Source organism: Podarcis vaucheri (genome assembly GCF_965113315.1).
Source record: "Podarcis vaucheri genome assembly, chromosome: 4".
Taxonomy (NCBI): domain Eukaryota; kingdom Metazoa; phylum Chordata; class Lepidosauria; order Squamata; family Lacertidae; genus Podarcis; species Podarcis vaucheri.
The window spans coordinates 55,600,230-55,623,792 of record NC_138762.1 but is presented as its reverse complement, the minus strand read 5'-3'; the positions used below and the strand labels follow the sequence as shown (position 1 = coordinate 55,623,792).

The 23,563-nt window shown below is 47.4% G+C and overlaps 1 protein-coding gene and 1 long non-coding RNA gene across 4 annotated transcripts in view; one reads left to right on the top strand and one right to left on the bottom strand.

Annotated features, from left to right (window-relative positions):
• RUNX1 (RUNX family transcription factor 1) overlaps positions 1-23,563 on the top strand; it is a 175,891-nt gene that overhangs the window by 79,245 nt on the left and 73,083 nt on the right. For all 3 annotated transcript variants that reach the window (XM_082220517.1, XM_082220515.1, XM_082220516.1), the window contains 2 exons: positions 11,147-11,412; positions 20,024-20,180. In XM_082220517.1, coding sequence (XP_082076643.1) covers positions 11,147-11,412; positions 20,024-20,180 — 423 coding nt within the window. The remainder of the gene's footprint in view (positions 1-11,146; positions 11,413-20,023; positions 20,181-23,563) is intronic.
• LOC309531196 lies at positions 991-11,135 on the bottom strand. The gene is made up of 2 exons (XR_014219129.1): positions 9,950-11,135; positions 991-1,274 (listed from the first exon to the last, which is right to left on the bottom strand). It is a non-coding gene; the product is annotated as an uncharacterized lncRNA (long non-coding RNA).

Genomic DNA, 23,563 nt, shown 5'->3' with positions numbered 1-23,563 from the left:
GTGAATTCGGTGTGGACCAGAAATTTATAAATCGGCTTCGCAATTGCCAGAGCCCTTCACATTCGATCTACTCTGGGGTTCCTCCCCCACCCAACCCACCCCAGGGAACTGATATTCATTCTTCTCTTGAAACCCCGGGGTCTTTCAGACAAGCTCCTTCGTTATTTTCCTCTCCGCGGCATAATTGTCTTTCGGGCAAAAGGTTTAGGAAAATCTCTGAATATCTTTTTAAAAGCATTTCTAAAACGAAGTATTTTATTCCTGTCCTTTACATTAGAGAGCGGGGATTTTCTGCTTGAATGAAAAGAGAAAGTACAAAATTAAGAACGTGTCTAAACTTTTAGGTGAGTCACAAACCATTTTTTAAAAAGAAATAAAACAGCCTTAAAAGGCTAGACTCCACAAGCACACTATTCCGAAGTGACAACTTTTGTGTTAGTATTTTTCAACAAAAACAAGGGTCTTTATGATACCTTAAAAGACTAATAGATTTACTGCGGCATGAAATTCCGTGGACTAGGCAAAGTAGGCTCCAGAGAGCTTAGGGCACAATAAATCTATCCGCCTTCAAGGTGCTGCAAGACTCTTTGTTCTACACGAAGTAAAGTTCAGTAAGTGTTAAAAAAATAATCGGAGAACATTCGTCCAATATGTGTGATGGGACTGATCATGTTAATTAACCCTCCTGAAAGGAGGCAAATACTCTTTCAAGTTCTTTTCAATTTAAAGCCATTTACGGCCGATCCACATGATCGCTCTGCACGAGCTCCGCACGATCCATAGATTTGTGCAAACCCATCACCTCCACGTATCATAATACTGTATGGTTATAACTTAAATGACATCCTCCTCCTGAACATTCCCATTTGAAGTTGCTGTTTTTTCCCCTTTAGTTCTTGTCTGGGAAATCAAGGAAGGAAACTAGCAACCAGGAAGAAAAAGCCAATTAGCTTGTGGTTTAAATAAGAGAGGGTTTCTTTAAAAACATAAAATAAACCAAACCAGTGTTTATTGTGTATATGGTACATTATACAGTACATAAAACAGGATGAATATGGGTTTTAAATATCGCAGTCCAGATTCGGAAAGGCAATCATTTTCGACTCGGGTTCCATCCGCCTTACTTGGGTGTAAGTTTCATGACACCAGCGAGAGATACTTTGCAAGTAAATGGGTTGGGAATCTGCGTCAGCAAAAGGGGGCGCGGACGTGTCGATTAAGCCGCGGACGTCGCCGGAGTCGGCTTGCGCGGCGGATCCTTGGCCATCTCAAACCTGCGCGGAAGTTAAATAGCGTCAGGATAATGCAATGCAAAAATCTTTCAGGGTCCCCTTTCCACCCTCGCCGCCACTTTTAAGCAAAAACGGTTGGGATCGACTTATTTGACGGCCATCGATTCCACACCTGCTTTACTGAAGTGCGTCTCCACTCCATTCAAAAACAAAAACAAAAACGACGGGGTTCTTTTGAGAAAGCCCGTTGCGAGCCTGCAAAAAGAAAGGAAGGGTTTTTTTTGGGGGGGGTGTTTAAGTGTCTTAAATTCTCGCTTAAAATCAACGAAAAAGGAAGCTCCTAAATCCACCAGTATTAGAGTTCGGGGTGGATGGGGAGGGTTTAGGTAACCAATTTGGATGCGTGAAATTTCCTGGGCTGCGCAGCTTTGCGATCCACCAGGATGTTGTGCGCCCTCTCCGTGTCATCTCCTGGAAAGCCATCGGCATGATCTATAGGGCGCCGTTAAACTGGAACTCTGGACTTGGGGCGCGGGGAGCACGCCACAGACAGAGGGTCTCCCCCGCATTGGGAGCGGAGGATGGATGGGGCAGGCTTTCCATTCCCCCTAAACTCAGTGGGTCGCCTTGAGCGAGTTAACCTCGGAAGGTTGTTGCAGGTGATGACGTGGTTTGTTAATTTCTAGCGCAGGAAGCCCGGAATCAATTGGAAGGAAATTTACTTGAAATCTACAGGATCGATGGACCAAAGTATTTAGGGACCGCCCGGGCTTTAAAGCGTTAATTCAGTTCCTAATGGTAAAGGGCGGAGAGGTTTTGAGAAGCTGCGGGCGGGCGACTGGATGGAGTTGTAAGGGGCTCAGACACGTGTTAGGATTCTCCCTTCCAGACGCACCGAGTTCCCTGGCGGCTCCGTTCGGCTCTTGCGGCACCAAAAGCCTCAGACCCACAAAGTTCCCATTTGAACTCCGATCCATCCACTTCCTTCCGCTTTCCTGTTCCGCAGTTTTAGGTCAAGCAGGGAAGGGGTGGTCCTATCCTGACCTGGGGCGCAGGCTATAAGCGCCCAGAGGCCAGACAATTCCCTCTCCGCCCGCTTCCCATCCACGTGAGTGGGTTTTATGGGGACGCAGTTGGAGAAAAGGGGGTCTTGGGGGGGGTCTTCGCTGGCATCGGCCCGGGAGGGTCCCCTTCCAAGGACGACGGCGCGGCCTTGGCTTTGCCCTGCGAGAAAAGGGTAGATGTGGTGCTGATGGCGTGGAACTCTATCCATCTGATGCCTGCAGAATGGGCTTTTTCAAAACGAAAAACAAAGCTGCTGTCCTAAGCATCCTAATGCAGAAGAAAACCCTCCTTTAAATCAACGGGAATGTCTCTCGAAAATAAACAGAGTTAAGATTTGGAGGGACGGCTGAGCGGGGATCCTAAGATGAGTTGCCAGTAAATTCGAGGGCATTTCCTACTATATGGGACGTTGTATGGCGGGGGCGATGATCAGGCCAGAAAGACCGCTGCTCAAATGTCGCCTGAGTCATTAATCTTTCATCCTCCACCGCCCGCCCCCACCCCCAAAATACGAGGATAATACTACGGTTATTAGAGTAGTGATAATAGCTGCGAGTACGTTTTTGAAGCGCTTGGGGTATTGTTGGCAGCTCACCCTCAAACATGCCTACTCAGAAGTAAGCCTCAATGAGTTGAATGAGACTTACTCCCAGGTAAGCGTGTATAGGATTATAGCCAGACGCTAAGGGGGCTGCTTATGCTTAGGATCAGGATGTAAAATGAACGTTGCCCCCAGCGAATAAACGAAGAACTATATTAGCTGACAGCCCATCCTCACGTTACTTTCCAGGGCCATCTCCGTGTAGACACACGGCCCGCTTTACCTAAAAAAATTTTGGGTTGAATTCCTGATCTCCCTAAAGTACTCTTCCAAGAAACCGGACATGACTGGGCACGATTTGGCACTCGGTTCCAAGTTTATTCTTCCAGCAACCCATGGACTCCTCTGCTGACTTTAAGTAGACCGGCAGGCACCGCGGATTGCAGCGCTCTGCGTACACATGCAAAGCACATTCGAAGCAAGTTTCGCCCTCAATGAATTCTGGGCGCTGGAGTTTGGATAAGGGCTGCTGGGGATGGTCTCTCTGTGAGGGGTGAACCACAGTGCCCATAACATTTTGCGCATCGACTGCGCTTTAAAGATCTCGTGTGTACGCAGCGAACGTGGGACTCCGGGCGTCCTGTTGTCTTTGGTCCAGGAGGGCGAGGCCCAGCCGGCTTCTGTAGAAATACTTGCCATTCCTGGGCGGACAGTAATGTTTAACTTGACGTGAATAACTTGATTCATCAGTTATGAACAAGACAGTTATTCGGAAAAGGGTTAGGGAGGCTCACAAGTGACGTGAACAAGTGGGCTTAAGTGCACAGTGGAAAGGAACAGCGGCGGTGCCTTCGGGGCAGAGGGCCAGGGTCCGACTCAGCAGAAAAAGCAGGAGGCACCCTAGGCGCAGCACAGATGGCTCACCGCCTTTGGAAGGAGACAAGGCAAGGCGCACGTGGCCCTCTAAAGACGTCTCCCCGCCGTGAACACCAGAGAGTCTAGAATTACTGGTGGAAACTTGCAGTTGACCACGTTCACTGCTCGTGCGCCGTGAACGGCCTGCTGTCAAGGAGCCGAAATCTAGGCGCAGCTCTTTTGCACTTTTGCATGCAGACACTGTTATTGAACGGCGTTTCTTTCTTTCTTTCTTTCTTTCTTTCTTTCTTTCTCTCTTTCTTTCTCTCTTTCTTTCCCTGGTTTAAGGCATCTTAAGGGAAAAGGACATGATCGCACCTGAAATCTGCTCCCCGCCCTCCTGATCCCTCCCCGATGACAGCTCGGAGGAGCTGTGCTCAAACCTCTCCAAGTTGCAACATTAGTCAATGGGGAGAGGGATTGGGGCGAGAATGAAGGCTGAGCCTCCCGAGATTTAGATGCCACGCTGCTCATCACCCGGCTGAGTTCGTGTGCTGATCGGCCGGGTGAATCAGCGGGCTTTTGTGCGCGCCAGGCTTGTTTTCACGGCTGCAGAGAGCGAGGGAGGCGCGTCCATCCGGGCTGGTGCGCGGAAGGCAGGGCGAGAGCCAGCGAGCCGCGCTTGCCCCAGCGCAGCGATCTATGCAGAGCTGAGACAGAGCAAAGTGTGCTTCTGCCCGGCTTTATCGCGCCGGCGCACACCCGTTCAGCTCACGTAGGCTTAAGCAGGGGAAGGCAGCGACGGGTCTTCGGGGGACATCGGCAGGTGGGACTGTCCCGGCCCCCTCCCTCTCTCTTAAGCTGCTGTGCGGGCCACGGCACTTGTTCCAGTGCTTCGGCAAGGGGAAGGCCAAGGGCTTTGGGCGCCCTCTAGCGTCCGCTCCGCGTCCCTGCAGCAAGAGAGCCCCGGCTAGGCTTTGGATGCTGCTCAAAGCGGGCTGCTTTGGTGCTAGAGGTTTCCGGAGTCGGTTGCGCAATGCAACTGCGGGCAGCTCCAGCGACCGAGGAAACAACAAGCTTCGAAGAGAAAGCCGCTTCCTCTTTGCGATTGCACCAGGCCCACTCCTCCGCCTCCCTGCCCCCGCGCCAGACCCCTGCGGTTTCTCTTCCATGTTGCAGATTTGTGCAACGGACGTTGCTAACTTAACGTGCCTTTTACCCTTCTTGGGAAACTGTTTCCCCTTTCCTCCTCCCCACTCCCTTCCCTCCATACACGCTTTGCCTCCGTGATCCCCGGTAATATGAGAAAAGCAGGAGTTCGAATCTTCCCTTTCTCTCTCCCTCCTCTTCCCCCATCCCGCTATATTTGGCCTGCCCAGGCTTCTTAAGGGAGGGAAAATTCTGATCTATTAATGCTATCAGTGCTTTTTTTCTGGGGGCACACATACCCCTAAACATTTTGTGAATCTAAGGCAGGCCTTATTGAGGGGCAGTATTTCAATATGAGTAGGGAAATGAGACTACCCCTAAACATTTTTTTAATAGAAAAAAACAACTGCATGCTATAGTAAAGGTAAAGGTAAAGGGACCCCTGACCATTAGGTCCAGTCGTGGCTGACTCTGGGGTTGCAGCACTCATTTCTCTTTATTGGCCGAGGGAGCCGGCATACAGCCAGCATGTGGCCAGCATGACTAAGCCGCTTCCGGCAAACCAGAGCAGCGCACGGAAACACCGTGTACCTTTCCGCCGGAGCGGTACCTATTTATCTACTTGCACATTGACATGCTTTCAAACTGCTAGGTTGGCAGGAGCAGGGACCGAGCAACGGGAGCTTACCCCGTTGCGAGGGTTCGAACCGCCGACCTTCTGATCAGCAAGTCCTAGGCTCTGTGGTTTAACCCACAGCGCCACCCGCATCCCACTGCATGCTATAAGTTAAGCTAATTTGTGCCAGGGGGTAGGAGGAGCACCAGCATCATAGTCCTGGTTGGACCAAGATACCCGTCAGCAAGTGAAGATAGCATACAGTGGGGTAAAATATTCGGTTACGGAGAAGAAATTGCAGGGGCCCAAAGGATTTTCAGAAATGTGTCAGCCTCTTAATGAAAGCATCTAGGGATCAGGCACACATACAAATAGGATAGTTTGTAGAATAGCCCTGCTAGATCAGGCCGAAGGTCCATCGAGTCCAGCATCCTGTTCTCACAGTGGCCAAGCAGATGCCCGTGAGAAGCTTACAAGCAGGACAGGAGCGCAACAGCTCTCTCCCCCTCCTGAGCTGCAGCATTTGGTTACAATTTAAGCAACACACCAAGCTGATCAATAAAGATGAGATCCTCATCTAATTCTGAAGGGCCTTCTGTTTTCTCCCTTAAGCTTAAGGAAATGTCTCCCTGTGGAGAAATTTGGGGAGAGGGATTGAAAGCCCCAGTGACATGGGCTTGTGGTGTATGCCTCGGTATGTTCTGAGCATTGATGTAAGTGGCAAGTGGCAAAGAGAGTTTGTTCACAGGCTGATCCCACTAATGCATGAAATTCCATCCATTTATGTCTGGGGTGAGGGAAATTGGCCCTCCAGATGCTGTTGGACTCCAACTCCCATCAGCCCTGGGTCAGCAGATGAGGAGAGCAACAGTCCAACAACATCTGGAGGGCCAAGGGTTCCCCAGCCCTGTTTTATACAAATGCACTGCTAGCTAGTTGTTGCATATCCTGGAATTCAACTGCAGGTAATTTCAAGGGTGTGCCAAGGGTGTGTAGAACACAAAAGAAGAGTCGTTCTATTGTCTGGGTAGATCACTTCCTGGTCTGCATGGAGAAGCCGTTATCAGTTGGGCCCAGCAATGGAAAAATGCAGCTGAGGCATAACTGGGTGTTGGAATTTTGCGCCCCTAACAATTTTGCATCAGGGCAATTGCCCCTGTTGACCCCCCCATGCCACAATACTGCCAGCACTATCCACTACATCACACTCACTTTCATAAAGAACCATGGCAGAAAAGCTTATATTTATGGCACTTTGTTATTTTTATTTTATTACATTTCCTCCAAGGAACTCATATATGGGTCTCCCAACAACGCAGTGTTGCTGCAGGACAGTGATGGCTTATAGGAGCCAATTACCAGGGGCCTGGGGGCTTTGGCCCCCACAATAAAATATTTGAGGGGGCTGGGCCCCCACAAGGTTGATGGGCATTCCCATTCAAATGGTGTGTGTGCACATGTGATCGATTATGTGGGGGCATGGCTCACCTGGGCTCCCACAATATTTGATCCAAGTTGGCAGCCCTGGATTGGCTTAAAAGATCAGTAAGGTTTGTAACCTAGTGGCGACTGGAACCCAGGTCTTCCAAGGCTCCAGTCCAACAAACTAATTACTACATCACTATGAGATCAGCCACCATTCGGCATAAACTTCCAAATGCCTTGCTGCTCTATAACCCAGTGCCAGGGTGCTAAAGAAATGTCATTTATCTTTTCATGTGTGCTTTTGCCACAGATTATATAAATAGCACATCTCTTTTAGACTGGACACAATACTGTATATGAATTCATTTGGCCTGATCAAAAGTATAGTTCTGATTACTATAGCCTGTGTTGAACAAGACTGCCAGGTTTTTTAAAAAAGAAAAATCAAAATCAAAGAGAAGGTGATTTGAGGCATTGTTGAGTCTGGAATCAGGAACATAATGTAATATGGAGCTGTCACAGTGAAGAATAATTGGCATTCCTTATAAAAATTGGCATCTTAAGGCTCACGCCATCACTCAACAGTTGAAAGCGTGTGATCCAACTAATTGAGAGACCTGGATCCATGCCGTTCAACTCCAGAAATGGGCTCATTGCCTTTGGCAAATTCTTTCCGGTCAGCCTTGGCTCCCCTGGGCTCCCCGATTCGAGTTCAGCTTCCTATTAGCGGGGCTCTATTGCTTCTCATGCTGACAGCTGGTAGCCAGTCCAAGTGCTGTGCTAGGGTTCAACTCTGTAGCACATTTTATGATCCAAGGGAGCTGCACTCCAACACATTCTAGAAAGTGAGATAGCTAAGGCTGCAATCCTTGACCCAACTCGCTTGGGAGCAACTTAGTGAAGGCCTGTAGAGACCTGTCCTGTAAACAAGGGGGGGGGGAGAGTATGAAGAAGAGTTTGGATTTGATATCCTGCTTTATCACTACCCTAAGGAGTCTCAAAGCGGCTAACATTCTCCTTTCCCTTCCTCCCCCACAACAAACACTCTGTGAGGTGAGTGGGGCTGAGAGACTTCAGAGAAGTGTGACTGGCCCAAGGTCACCCAGCAGCTGCATGTGGAGGAGCGGTGAAGCGAACCCGGTTCACCAGATTACGAGTCCACCACTCTTAACCACTACACCACACTGGCTCTCTATGAGAAGAGCTGGGACTCCAATCTCCCCACCCTCTACTGCCATGGATGCTAAACTTCTTCCCTGCAGTGTTGGCCCTCCACTGCAGTGCCAAAGTCTGACAAAACCCCACTATCTGTGTGACTGATCTATAAAACGCCTCAGTGACTATGATTGCCCTGGCCAACCTTTTCAAAGCATTTTTTTATAGTCTCAGAAAGAACATGGGCTGCAGTGTGGTGTACTGCATATTGAAATTTGGGCATAATCTCTAGAGATGTGAGGAACAGATCAGAGGAGAAAGGAAGTGAGACCTTTAAAAAAAAAATCCCTCTCTGCACTTAATCCAGGAGTGTCTGGAAAAGTGTAAAATAGAAATCCCCTTGTCCCAAATATTTGGCCCTGCTGGCTGGAGCAGATGGGAACTGGAGTTAAACAACCCGAACGGGGGCAGGTTTCCCCATTCTGGTAATCAACTGTGCGATAGGCACAGGCGACCCTTTGCCCAGAACTTTGCATTTTGTGGGTGCTCACATGCTGAATCGGGGCAAAATAATACTACTTGGAAGGGGAGGCGGCAGCTCTCACTGAAGGCGATATATCTCGCTTTATTTCCACAAGAAGCGAACCTCAGCCGCGCGTTACTAGCCCAGTCACTGCGTGGGACCTGGCCTCGGCTTCGTGAGGGTTGGTGACTGTTGAAAAAGCCCGGCTGGGGTGGGGGGTGGGCGGGTGCTCGGGGTCCGTGCGGGGTGAGCTTCCTTCTCGAAGCCAGTCAGGCGACTGAGGGCCCTTTTCGTTGTCCCGCGGGGACCCACCCACGCACGAGGGAAACGTTTGGCGCGTGAGCGGGCCGCGCGACTCATGTCCCCGCATCTCCCTCAGCCCCTTTCTGAGGCTTCGCACAAGACGCCGCAGCCGCCGCCGCCGCCGCCGCCCAGAGGTCTGCCGCTTGCTTGCTCGCTTGTTCTTTCTCGCGCGCGCGCTGCGGTCATCGCCGCGTCCCACTGACACGCGGGCCTCCCTTTGGCTTTTTACAGTAGCTTCCAGCGGCGGTGCGCAGGCCAATTCCAGGAGCCCGCGGGTTGGAGCCGCGCCCTGCTGAATACCGGAAAGGGCTCTGATTGGCCGGCGCCCTCCCCTATGCAAAAGAGCTGAGGGAATGGCATTCCTCCGGACTCTCTTACTGTAAAAGCAAATTCATTTCCAGTCAATCTCCATTCATAGAGCCAGAAGGCGAGAGGGAGGCGGAGGCGGAGGGCGCGCGGAGGGGGGGGGCAGAGAGAGAGAGAAAGAGAGAGACAGACCAGGCTTTTTGAGACCAGCATGAGCAAACAAACAGCGCCTCACAGAAGGTCACACACAGCTGGAGAGACTGGCCTCCCTAGGCAGGAGCCCTCGGGGAAGCTCGCCGTTGGCGTCTGGTGAACACGTGAAGACTCCTTCCGCTTGGGGAACGTGGACCCTGGGAGGAGCGCAGGCTCTCTCGTCTGAGCGACTCCTACTACTTCTTCTTTTAACTCTTGACTCTGAGGCCGCTTGCGCGCCCGTCCGCCAGCCTGCCTGCCTGCGTGTGTGCGTGCGTGCGTGCGTGCCTGTGTTTGTTCTTACTGCCAATCGCGTGTGCTGCTAGCCTTCTGGTGGGGCAGAAGCGGAAACTCGGCCGGGCCCCCCTCGCGCGTTGTAACGAAGTTGGAGGCGCGAGCAAGGCGGGGAGGGAAAGAGGAAGGCCGTGAGGGGGCGAGGGGTGCGGAGGAGAGGAAGCAAACGATGGTCCCGAAAGCGGAGCTCCACCTGCTGTGGTTAAACCATAGCTGAGCAGCCGGGCCCCGGCGGCTGAATCTGAGGAAGATTGCCTCAGATCTTTTCCCCCCAAGTTGGCAGCGTGACTCACCCGGCGGCCACAGACTGTTGGGTGACTTCAGAAGTGCGCGCTCGAAAGTTGCTGCACGCAGTAACCGCAGAGGGAACCCACAAGCCAACCAGCAGCCCCGACCAAACCAGAGGGGTGTTTCCCCCCCCCTTCCCTCTCTCTCTCTCCTCATATGGACTACCTCCCTCCTCCTTTCCTTCACATTATTGGCCGCCCGACCTGCCGGGATCATCATCTTCTTCTTCCATTCCTCGCCCTCGTCGCCGACCCGGCCCAAGCGTTGCGAAACGGCGCGGCGGCCGCGGGACTCTCCTGGCCCTTTCGGAGAGCGGCGCGGCAGCCCCTCGAGGCCGGGTTTCTCAAGGCCGCTTTGGGAAGAGAGGGGCAGGGAAGCGGAGCTCCTGCAGAAGAACATTAATGGATTTCTGTTGTGTTTAAACTCTCTCTAGAGCCGACTGTAAATATTTGATGAAGTACAGTATATAATGCTGTGATAGCCGCTTGACCTTTGAGAAACCTCAGGCCACGTCCGTGAAAGCCTGCCCCCCCCCCCTTCCCTCCCTGCCCTCAAATTGTTCTGAAACCGATTTTCTCTCTCCACGAGCAGAGACTGGTGGGCTTAAATCCGGATTCTAAAGCGGCTTTTTTTGTTTTTTAAGGAGCAGAGCGGGGTGTGGGTGGACGGGAGAGAGCAGCCTGCTCTCCCAACAGGACAGGAAACTCGCTACTGGAAGGACTGGCTAGCCCCTTCCCTCGTCCCGTCTCCGGTGCTTGCAACGGATGCCTTTGCTCAGTCCTTCTCCTCCCCATGTGTGGGATTTTGGAAGGGCCTTTGATTTTTCATAGCACTGGTCATTCCTGAGGGGAGAAGGCCAAAAGGAAAAAAGCTTGTCCAGACCTATTAGGGACTCTTGCTTCTTTTTGTTGTTGCTTCTAAAAGAGAGGGGCGCGCAATATATTGCCAGGAGAGCTTGCCAACTGGATGCTTGGATTAAGTGTGGCAGGACCAGGAGAACGAGCGTCCCCCTGCCGTAGCCAACTGTTGATCCGCATTGACTCCGGGACTGGCTCCTCTGCGGGACCCCTAAGGCTCTTTCCTTTTATGTGGGTCTCCCGAGAGCCTCCGGCCGAAGAGTTGCTGCGCCCGCCCCGCTTTGCGCGAAGCCCCGTGCGGAGCTCTCTCACTCAACCGGCTTGTTGTGATGCGTATCCCCGTAGATACCAGCACGAGCCGCCGCTTCACGCCGCCCTCGACCGCGCTGAGCCCGGGCAAGATGAGCGACGCGCTGCCGCTGGTTGGCCACGAGAACGGCGGCGGCGGCGGCGGCGCCCTGGCGGGCAAGCTGAGGACCGCGGACCGCAGCATGGTGGAGGTCCTGGCCGATCACGCCGGCGAGCTGGTGCGCACCGACAGCCCCAACTTCCTCTGCTCCGTCCTGCCGACCCACTGGAGGTGCAACAAGACGCTGCCCATCGCCTTCAAGGTACGAGGGGCAAGGGGAGAAGAGGGGGGCGGGGGCGGCGGGGGGGGGTCGACTCAGCTGTCAGTCTTGTGTCTAATGCAACCCATTACTATTTACTTGGCAGTAACGGCCCACTGCTTTTATAGGGGGCTTGCAGGGGGGAAAAGTTTCGGCTTGCAGCCGGGCAGCCCGAGCCTGTGCGGGTTTACTCGGAAGTAAGATCCACAGAAAGCAGCGAGGCTGGACTTTTCCAGCGATGTGTGCATTGAGGAAAGGGTGGCAGCCTCGAAACGGAAACCGCAAAATTCGGCCCCCGGCCATGTGGACTGCATCCTTAGACGCGGTTTCGTGGCGCGCGGAAAAGGCTCCCCAAATGTCTAACCGGGTCCGATCCTCCTTAGGAAATCTGACTAAATTGGTAGAGGGTTTCTTTCGGAGTAAGTGGGCGTCGGATTGCAGCCATGCCGACGGCCCATCGTGCAGGTTGACCTGGAAGCAAGACCCCTTTACAATAATTGAAGTTTACTTCGGAGGAAGTGTGCGCCCCGGCGCTGCCGTGTAGCGCGACCCTAAGCAGCTTTAAGTGAGGAATAAAGCCTACCGAGCCTTAGCACGTTGTCCTGTGCATTTTCCACCAAAAGCAAGCCACGCTCTGCTCAGTTGAGCTTATTTTCTTCTATTGAGTAGCAGCTACCGACATTTGCCTGGGAATACACCTCACTAAATTCAATAGGACTTATATCTGCATAGGCATGGTTAAGATTGCCCTGAAAGTGCCACCCTGAACACTTAGGGTGCCATGGAGATATCTTTCCCATCCGTAATACACGGGTAGGCTGGCTTGTTTTATTTTCAAACAAACCCAAAACAAAAGTGGAATCTCCGTAAACTGCTCCATGTCTCTAAAAGTTTAGTAAACAGGAGTGAATTCTCATAATCACTTCACAGAGAAGGCATAATCAGCCTGTAGTAATAAGTTATCCTAAGTGTGCAAGCCTCGCTTAAGACCAAAGGCCACCTAGTATTATGTGCAAGAGCCGCAGAAACCAGCAGGCCTCAACTGGCCAGGGGTAGATAGACTTTCCACCCACCCTTCCCCTAATAGAGATTTCCCCATGAGAGAGAAGGCTACTTACTTCCTACAATCACCCAGAACTTAACGCCTTCCTCCCGAAAGCACTGACTGACCTCCGAGCCTTAAACTCGACCTTCCTAAAACACTAAGAGTATTTGGAAGGAAATGCTCAATTGAATTCCGTAGGGCTTTCTCCCGAATAAACGCCTTCGGGGATGCCAGGCACAAGCAGGCAAAGTAGAAAGGATCAAAGGACTTCACGCCAGGAGGACAAGGAGTAACACGTGTAAGTAAATATCATGGAGGAGGAAATATTTCACGGGAAGATTGAGCTTAGACCTGCTTCCAGTCGCTCAGGTTTCCTCCTCCCTTTAGGGAGTCAAAAGCAGTTACTGAATTAATACCCCAATTCCCAAAGCCCTTTAGCAGAAACACAGCGAGCCAAACCATTATTTTTTTTAAATCTACACATGCTTTCTCTCACCCACACTCTTTAATACGGCGTCCCTCCGAGCGTAGCCGGCTGGTGGATGGAGCAGGAATAAACCTAAGAAGGTACCCTATTTACGGGAGCAGAATTGTCCACGGTGCCAAGTAAGGAATTCACACACTAACACACACTACTTGTTATCTATTACAATCTTAGACATACTTCCATCACAGCCAGCGGTATCTACGCGCAGATCTGACCTCAACAAGTGGCTATTTTAGAAATCCCGCTTGCTTCGTTTAGAAGTAAACACTGTTCGGTACCCTTAGGATTACTTCTGCGTAAAGGCAGTTTGACTTAAAGCCGAGTGAAGCAAGCCTCGCAAGTGTAGTCTCGCAAGCATAAAGGCGCACGCGAGATGAGGACCGGGCCTCTAGAGGGCTATTGAAGCCTCCTCATTCACATTTATGGTCTTTCGCTGAACGCAGCAAAGCGCTGAACGCAGAAAGGCCCTCTCCTTTCATGGCTGAGCTCTCACCATCTCTGCATAGCTCAGGCTGGAGTACGAAAGAGTTTTCTCCTTTCGGCCCCTGAAGTTCATTCACAAATCGCTACGACAGGCTGCGGCGGCCTCGCTGAATTCTGCGGGGACTGACTTGCGAGGAAACATTAATAGGATCGGTCTGCACGAAGAGTGCAGTAAAAGGAGGGAAAGGTTTTGTGTTTTGTGTTTACATGTTGCGCGGGGGGCGATACACACACACACCCCTACATGCTGCGGAAGAAAGCAGATCCTTCAGCCGCTGCAGCTGCGCACCTGATTTGCGCCGGGGTCAGGGAGATCGCCCCTATAAAATAACTTAGGACTGGAAGGCGGGCTCAGCGCGAAGCACCTGCGAGCACCGCTTTGTAACTGAAGCCGCTCAAGCCGCTCCCAGCCCCTCCGGGTGTCCCCAAAGGGATTAACACATAACTCAAGGTTGGCGTGGATTTCTTTTGTGTTTGGATCCCATATGTTGAGAGCACCCGCTGCAGCCGGCAGCTTAGTCCACGTGCATATAGTAGCAAATGGAAAACAGATACACGCAGATTTCCAGACGTTTAAAATCGACCCCCTCTATTGGGTTATAATGCACGTGTGATAGTGACAAAAGCGTCCGCGTGCTTAAAAAAATAAAATCCAAGTCCTTCAGGCCTAACTTTAAGAAACGCCAAAGCTGGAAGTATCCCTGCATATAAACATCCCCCCAGATATTTCCCTTTGGATGTAAAACTCGCATTTGTTCGTACGGAACAAGTCAGCCTCTTGCTCAGCAGCCCCCCAGCAGAGTTTTAAAACGAAGCAGGGCGGCTGAGTTTGCGTGTGTGTGGATGCAATCGCCTGGCATTCATCCATGAACAAATAAATAAATAAAGTAACAGAACACTCACTTTGCAAAAAACACACCAAAAGGCTCTCATGACGGCCCCCACCCCCATTGCTCCAGAATAAGTCCTTTGACCTCTGCAGTAGTTCAGCGTTTGTGTTTTGAAGGTTTGCTCTTTTGGGAGGCGGGGAGATGGTTGCTGCTTTCGGGCCTTGTGCTTCAAAACAGGAGACGGAACCCTCCCGTGGGCAAAACTTTGTGCCCAGTTCCTCTCGCTGCTTCCCAGGGAGTAAGACCCCCGGTCCTGCATTCAGGAGGACTTCCTTCCCAGGGGACACGTGTAGGATCGATTTCAGTAGCCCGCTCAACCTAACAAATCTCCGTTCCCCCTTTAGAACCGGTTTGGCAAGTTTTAAAGGGGTGTTAAGATTTACCCTCGCCAACTCGGAGTCCAGGAAGACCCCGGGGTCTCCCCCCACCCTCCATGACATCAGTGGTTCCCTTATATAGAGTAGGGGATTGCCCAAACCCAAGCCCTGATCCTCGGCCCGTTCACACTTGTTCAGTCTGCCTGCCCCCTTCGCCCAAACATCCCAGGCGGAGCCATCCTAGCGCTCCCTGGAAGCACCTCTCTTCTCGCCCGCCCGGCCACTGTCTAGCCTGTTTTCAGCCTCTGGGAGCCCAGTGAAGGCGCCCCTCCTAGGCCAGGGCAAGCAGAGAGCCTGCGGCGAGTAGTTTCCTCTCTGGAAAGGCTTCCTTGGGTACGAGAGGCCTGCAGGTGGTTTTCCCACTTGGCAGACGCCACCCAAACGCGCTCATTGGAAGGCGGGCGTCTCCCTCCCTCCCTCACACTTTATTTCACCCCAAGGCTTCACATTTACTTGCAAGTAAATCTAATCGAACCAAATGCGCGCAATACTTGGATCGGGTTGGCGGCCGCCTCTCTCAGCAACGCTTCCTCGGAGGACAGACCTTCGAAAGTGTGCTGGGCACTTCTGAATCGACCCCCAAAAAACCTTTCATCTCTATGATCAGGACCCGATCCATTGGTTCTTGGCGGCGGATCGCCTTCACTGATGAAGGCGCAGAGGGGGTAGGGTGAAAGAGGAATCCGGAGTGAATCCGGAGCGAATGCCACGCTTGTCAATTTTATGCCTCCCTCCCCAAATTTGCTTGACCCGTCTGAATTTGCTTGGCCTCGAATCGCTGCCCACAGCCCTCCATAACCCATTCTCGTTTAAGTTTGGTCTGGAATAATTGTTGCACCCCCGACCTTAATAAATGGCCCTTGCCCCCGAGTCCCTCATTTTTTGTGCCATTGGTTTTCATTGAGTGTACTTCCAAGAGATCCTGCTTATTTCGATTAATTCTTTTCCTAATTTAGCTACACTACTAAATTTACGTGGCCGTGGTAGCCAAATAGTGAGGAAAGTAGTCTGCCTTGTATTTCCCCCATCCTAATGTCCCGCAAGCTGTTCCTGTTCAAGGGGAACTCAGAAAAAGCAAAGTTCTGCTTCAGGCTGGCTTCCGCAGCCTCCCGCCCTCCTTTTTTCTGGCTAAGCTTCACTTTTCTCACTTCCCTGCAGGCTGACAGCAGCCAGTACGTGCTTTTCTCTCCCTTCGAATTCCAGCAGAGCTTTTAAATAGCCACGATATTAAATCCGATTACCTGCCCGGGTCTCTTAAGTAGCAGCCAAGGAGGATGAGAAAGATCTGTTCACACTAGTTCAGTTTCTTCCTTATTAGTTCCCAAACGTGTTATTCTCCAACCAGCTTCAGTTTTAAGAACTTTTGGGGCTTCAAGCCCTTGTTCTGTCTTTCCTTCCTTCCTTCCTTCCTTCCTTCCTTCCTTCCTTCTTTCTTTCTTTCTTTCTTTCTTTCTGGAAAACATAATAATAATAATAATAATAATAATAATAATAATAATATCAATAAAAGTAACAACAACAACAATGTCATATTACAGAAAGGATTCCATCACGCAATGCAAATGTGTGTGATTTAAGAAGAGAGAGTAAATAAATGTTTCCTGTTCAGGATTTTCCCTGCCCCAGAACAGACACACTTTTGAATGCAAGGGAACTTTGTCTTATATTATCAATAAATATGTAACCCTTTGTAACAAACTGTTGCAGTCCTATGCATATTTGCCTATTCAGAAGTAAATCCCACTGTATTCAAGTCCTTCAATTTATGCACACATAGAGCTTTGCAACCTAAAACAACCAAAATCAGTGGTTTTTTTAAAAACCAGAAAATACGGTACTTGGGATGTGATGGGTGAAGAGGGATTAAACCAGACTCCTGCATATAAAACTGCTGAGATGGGCAGACTGTTAACAGTTCCCTTTTCCAGCTTCCCATCCTGCATACACTACTATTGGTGGGAGTTTTTTTATTATTCTGTCCCTCAAAAGAAAATAAAAACCACCAATCCATAACTGAATAAATTCTCGGGAAGAACACCACAGACTGGATTTTGCTAGATTTTGCTTATATAATCTCCTCCTTGTAGGTATAACTATTTCCCACAACCGAGGAGTGTTGTTACTTAAATAATTTTGGGAATAATTATTATTTCTTTACATGTTCCCACAAGAGCTTGCCTTTCAGCATTCTGACGCAGCAGATCAACAGTCCACTTCTTGTAGAAGAGTCCTAGTAAAGTTAAGGACTTAACTAGTTCTGCTATTTAAAACAAACCATCCATGGACTTTCTGTTATTTACTACAGCAGATGGTAACTGCATACTTGCACACCACAAAGGCCAAAATCTACCAAATGAGAATACATGGAATTACATCCCAGTCTTAACTGTGCTTACATGGAAGTAAACACTATTGTTTCCAGTGACACTTACCGGTACATCCAAGCAAGTATGGGAATATTGCCACATGGGAGACTGTGATCCTAAGTATGTTTGTCTGGAAATAAGCCTCAGCTGGGTTCAGTATGACTTTCATGTAACTAAAGCTGTTGAAATAAATCACTGTGAACTCTGTGGGACTTACTCCTGAGTAAAAATATTTAGGATAGTTTAATCTCTGTTCACTGGTTTGTCCTTAAGTCTTAACTCTAGCATTGCACCTTTACAACACTTTAAAAAAAGAGAAAAGACAGAGCATTGAACTTCATCAGGGCTAATCTAAATAGTCGGATTTAATTGATCCATAGATTAGGTTGCTTTGCCCTAATCCCTTTGGAAACCTAGGATTTTCTGTCAAATTTAAGATGATGGCTGATATTTGACAAATGATAGAGAAGACTCATTTGATGGGTCAGCTCGGGGTTTGGCTAATGTTGGCTTTCGCCTGTATAAATTAAGTGAAAAAGAAAGATGATAAACTATCTGTTCCTAATGTTTGATAAATTGTAATAGAAAAGTACAATGGAGGATAAGATAATAATCTCATTCCTACTTAAAATATCCCCTCCCCCCCCCAATTAGTGGGATAAAGCAGTAAGATTTAGTTGTGCTGCAACTTTGAATTGTCTGTATTCCTTCTAGCTCATGTAGAACATATTTTTATAAGCTGAACAGTCAAGCAGAAACACACGCACAGCTAGCTATCTCCAGTCAACAAGTTCTTACTTATCTGTTTAGTCTGTTTTATAATGTAAATGTTTGTGTTCTGTGCCTCTTTTACAGCTTTACTTGCCAGTCCCTTTCTCCTGGGCCCAGATATTTTTCTTTAGCGTCTTCCCAGAGTTTCCGGCATTATGTTGTAAACACAGAGAGTTGAAAATATACTTTTTCTGTGGAGTTTTTTATTATTATTTTAAAAATGACCAAAGTTATTTTTAAAAAAAACAACCAAAAGAAACACACCCACTAGTGTGCATATCTAGAAAGACATGCATAGGATTAAATAATATTTTCAAATTGTGTTCCAATACACACTATAGTTTATTGACTTAGTAAAGCTATAATTCAGTTTGTCGGTGGGAAAAAAATAAGGTATTGCACCTGAAGTAATATTTCTAGAATGTCTAATTGTTGTTAACATCTTACAGTATTTTGACAAGGAAAAAATAATAATCAGTGTATAAGGGTACAATCCTCGCATTATTATTCTTATTCTTATTATGGGAAGAAATCTCACTGGGGGGAAATTGATCTTATTCTGAGGGATGTCTCACTGTGTTCAATAACTGTTCCTAGGAATACAGCTTTATATCACAATTACAACCATGTTTATTCAGAAATAGGTTCAAATTGTTTCAGTCGCATTAGCCCTAATAAGTAATAATTCCTCACAAGACTGCAACCTTAAGCTAAAATATTTTTCTTGGGAAGCCCAATTCATACTTTGTCATTTGTCCTTGTCCTTCCTGTTAGAAGTTTCTAGAACAAGGGTGGGGAACTTGTAGCCCTCCAGATGTTGCTGGACTCTGTTCCCATTATCACTGACCTTTGGTGGTGATGGCTGAAGCTGATGGAAGTTTGGATCCAGCAACACCTGGACAGCCATAAGTTTCCCCACCCTCTTCTAGAAGCTTCAGAAGAAAAGACTAACAACATAGGTGCCCAGCAAAGTCTGAGGGGCAGTTGTCCTATTCTGGGACAATTAACTTAGGGGAGAGAGAGAGAGAGAGAGAGAGAGAGAGAGAGAGAGTACCCTATGAGACCAAAGAGATGAGGAAGAAACAGGGCCTTATAGAGAGAGAAGCAGGAAAAAGGATGCTATTTTTGAGTTCAGGAGTTGCACTATTTGCACTAAAATCATAAAAGGTCACCATGCCCCAGTTTGCTGCCTGCCTTATTTCTCACTCAAACTTTTTGCCTGGTTCCTGCTTAGCCTCAGATGATTAGAAAAGAAAAACAGGAGCAGGTGAATGTAAAAAAAAAGTGAATTGACTGTTGCATTTCATTGAAAGGACTAGGGCTGCTGAGGAAGGGTGGGTAGAGGGAAGTAGAATGCCCACTCTAAGCAGAAATTTCAACACCGGGCAGTTTCAGCAGAAGTGAAAAGAATGGTGTTTTTTTTAAAGAAGTTGCCGCTTACTTGGAAGACAGGGGCCAAAACTCAAGTGGGGGCGTGCAAAAGGAGACTTTGGCTCTGGGTCAGGTAGAGGGCTTCCGGCCTCCTGATTCTAAGCATGTTGTGTGGAAGGAAGTGCTGCTGGTTCACACTAGATTGCCATGGAGTACGCAAATAGATCTGTAGTACAAGCTTCATCTACAATCACCAGCCTGAATTTAGAGGTTGGTGCTAGCTTACATTTAGTCACTGCTTCAGCACAGCACTCCAAAATGCCGCACTGCACTAATGCAACCACCCTTTTTTCAGTTTTATTGAAACCAATGGCATTTACTTCCAAAAAAATGTGTTTGAGATTCAGGTTTTGATTTCTTTATTGTGCCCGGTTAAATAGGGTGCTGTGTTTTAGCACCCTATTTACCAAAGAAATGTTATATATATTCAGCTGCTTGGATATGAACTAAGCTAGCCACTATTAGGTCCCACTAAAATCTATGGGAAAAGCTAGTCATGGCTAACTTAATTCTGATTGATTTTCAGTTGGACTTTAGTGCAACTAACTTAGGTTTCAATCCTAACCTTATGTACCTGAGTGTAAGTTTCATACTTCTAAGCGCTTAAGATTGTTAAACTTGCAAGTCTGTGTTCACCTGTATGCAGTCTCCCGTCCCTCACCACCCTATTAAAAAAATTAATAATCCTATTTGACTTTTGCTTATAGTTTGCACCTTCAAATTATCAATAAGAAACTAATGGTGCTTCCATTTTATTCTTTTAGGTGGTGGCCTTAGGAGATGTCCCTGATGGGACTCTGGTCACAGTGATGGCTGGAAATGATGAAAACTACTCTGCAGAACTCAGAAACGCTACTGCTGCCATGAAGAATCAAGTCGCAAGATTTAATGACCTAAGATTTGTGGGCAGAAGTGGAAGAGGTATGATATCATTATCACTATTATTTTATTACACTAAAATTAAGTTGTGTCTTGGCAGAAAGCTCTATGCACAGAATCTTTTGTTGCAGTTTTCAGACTGCTTTCTTTTGCAATAATCCCTTTTGCTTTCAATATAATTATATCGGAGTAAGCAGTTTCAGGATTACCGCAATTGAGGCCAACCAAAGTCCATATTGGTGGTATTGTGGTAAATGATTGCAGGATGTAGATCACTACCTTGTTTTTATGATGCATTTGTGCAACAAACATTACAGGCTGAATTGTGTATTGTTATCAGATGGTTTAGATCTGCCTTCAGAGCTATGGTACCATGATTTGTATCTTCTCGGTATTTAGCCAGTAGTGTCGATGTAGAGCTCTGTATATCTCAGAAGTAGTATTAGAAATCCCATGTGAGCAGTTTTCTCATTCATTTCAGTAGAAAAGGGGACTGCAACAAACAGATCCTCAGTGAATGGGTGAAGCCAGTGTATAATGAAATTTTAATTACTGAAATTAAAACATTGCTAATTATAAAGTTTGGTGACTGCAGAGTAGAGTCAGCTTGTTGTAGTTTGCTATTGTTATATATATTGGCAGTGGTGGTTTTCTGCAGAGAGGATTTTTCCTTCCTCCCCCTCCCCCTTCCTTAATGGTTCCATTTAATGGGTCTCTACAAGAAATAAGTATGCATTTGGTTTGTTACTTTAGCTTTAGCAACGCAGTTCATGATAGTGAGGTTAGGAATACAAAGAATGATAAATAGGCACCCACATATGTTGACATGGAAGTAAGATATGTTGATGTCAATGAGACATGTTTCTAACTAATTATCCGATTTGTGAGACTGCTAAAAATGCACCATCTATATCATGGTTTAAACACACACACACACACACACATCTGTGTGACTAGGTTCAACTATTTCTTTTTATGCATTTGCATGGATATTGATACAGCCAGAAGAAACTCCCATAACTCTGGCAGATGGAAAAATGTTATTGCTATCATTGGAGGCGCTGCCAGCAATATCTGTGATTGCAAGAACTAAGCATTGTAGTGCTTTTCACATACTCACCTTACAGAGGATTCTCTCCATGTGGTGGAGAAGCTGACGGACATCGCATCCAATGTGTATATATGGTAACATGTTATTTGAGTGCTCCATGCATAGACCAATGTGTATATCAATTTGACTTATACAACCTCTCCTTTTCTGAGAAGTAAAGATCTCATAAAATCAGACAGTTGGATCACATATTCCTTTATATGCAGGATGATAATGGTACACCCTTGCTCCCCGCTCTGCGGAGAGGATTCTAAGCTTGTTGAATACATGAATTGGTCTTATCTCTATATGAGCACATACCTGAGGAAGGCTGGGGCTGCTCACATAGCCTTTGCTATGAATTGGCTCCTAGTCACAAATATAATTCATGAAAATTGCCTAGCTGGGTTGATTCTTGCTCCTTACTAATGTGCTGATTTTATCAGGACTGGGATTGGTCCTTTGATTTGTGCATATAGCAGACTTGATTTCATTTTCTATGGAAACTAGCTTTTGATTTTTGATTATTTAATTTCTATACGGCTTAATATGTTAAAAATATCTCTAAGCCATGTACAAACAAACTTAAAGCGACAGCAGGCAAATGAAACAAAACATTACAAAAATACAGAGTTACATATGAAAATGTTCTAGTTACAGGTAGGTAGCCATGTTGGTCTGCCATAGTCGAAACAAAATAAAAAAAATCCTTCCAGTAGCAGACTAAAACAGTACTATTACTTCTCTTGATCTAGACACTATACTTCTGTTGAGGCAGCTTAGAATAACATTAGCTTTTTTGCTGCTGCATCACACTGTTGACTCATGTTAAGCTTGTGGTCCACTAAGACACCTGGATCCTTTTCACATGTCCTGCTAGTAAGCCAGGTGCCCATCTTATATTGGTGCAGCTGGTTTTTCTGGTGACTTCTGTTTCAGTGTATCTGAAGAAGTGTGCATGCACACGGAAGCTCATACCAATAACAAACTTAGTCGGTCTCTAAGGTGCTACTGGAAGGAATTTTTTTATTATATTAAAATGTTACATTGATACAAAGTTACTAATATACATTAATCAGTATCAATTAGTTTTCCTTCTGACACACTCTCCTCCTCAGCCTTCTGGGTCTCACCCAGGGTCCAAACAAACTCTCAGCTCACGCACAAAAATCTCACAACAAGAAAAGTTCCTGCAAACATTGAACATCACCCTAGTCTCTCACACTAGACATGCCTTCTATGGGCAGGCCCAAAGTGTATGGCACTTCCTCAGGTTGCCCACAGCCATGTCCCATTCAGCTGCACTCTGCACCCTCAATTCCAGGTACAGCAGGTTTGTTGAGTTTCCCAGGGGTCCAGAGGATGTGAAAAGGGGCCCCCTCCACTCGCAGCTCTTTCTTCACCCACTATCCTCTCCTTCTTCAGCTGCTTTTTAAAAAAAGACCTCTGCCACTCACACACATACATGCTTCAGTTTTCTTTTCTGAAATGTGGTTGCTGCTTTTTAGCCTAATATGCAAAACTAGATGGTTTCTAAACCTGCCTGAGTTGCTTCTGTGAAGGAGATAATTGCTGGGGGAGAAATACCTGCAGTTGGAATTGTAGCTTGGTGATGCTAACGAATGATAATAATAGGGTAAAGCAGAGAAAATTATATCCATTTACTGAAAACATGAGTGATGCTGTAATGTATAAAAGGATCAGTCATTAAACATGTTCAGTTGTTATATGGAAGGCTGCACCTTTTCAGTAAATGGAATTCTCATTATGATTCAGAGTGTTTAGAAAACATTTTGAAGATTTAAATGTAAAGCTGGTGAAGTGTTTGAGAAGCTAATAAAAACAGGCCTGCACTTTGGTAGTTGGCACCGTGCATAGAGCCAGAAATCAGAGTCTATGCAGTTCCTAAGGCCACAATGAGAAAGTGAAGGAAGGAGCAGGAGCTGATCAGAAGAAAATTATACGCCATTTATTTTACTAATTCTACTCAGTCACTTGTAACACCGATCACTTATGTATAGGAGTTGATATGCAAATAAAGATTGACTGTCAGAATAAGTTTAAGGAAGTGATCATCTTTGGCAGGTTGCATGCTAACTATTCAGGTCTGAAGTTTTGGTTCCTATGGGCAATACCAATTTTGAATGAGTGACTAATATATGCTTTTGTTTATTCATACAACCCTGAACTGTTTCCTAAAGGTGTGGCTGTTTGCACTGGTTTCTGGCATTCTTTTATTGCATTGGCTTAAAGTGTGAGGACTAAGGCAGTTTGCGTCAAAGGTCATGAAATGCAGACAGGGAAATGAACTTCTGTTAGAGCTGTGTGATGTTTC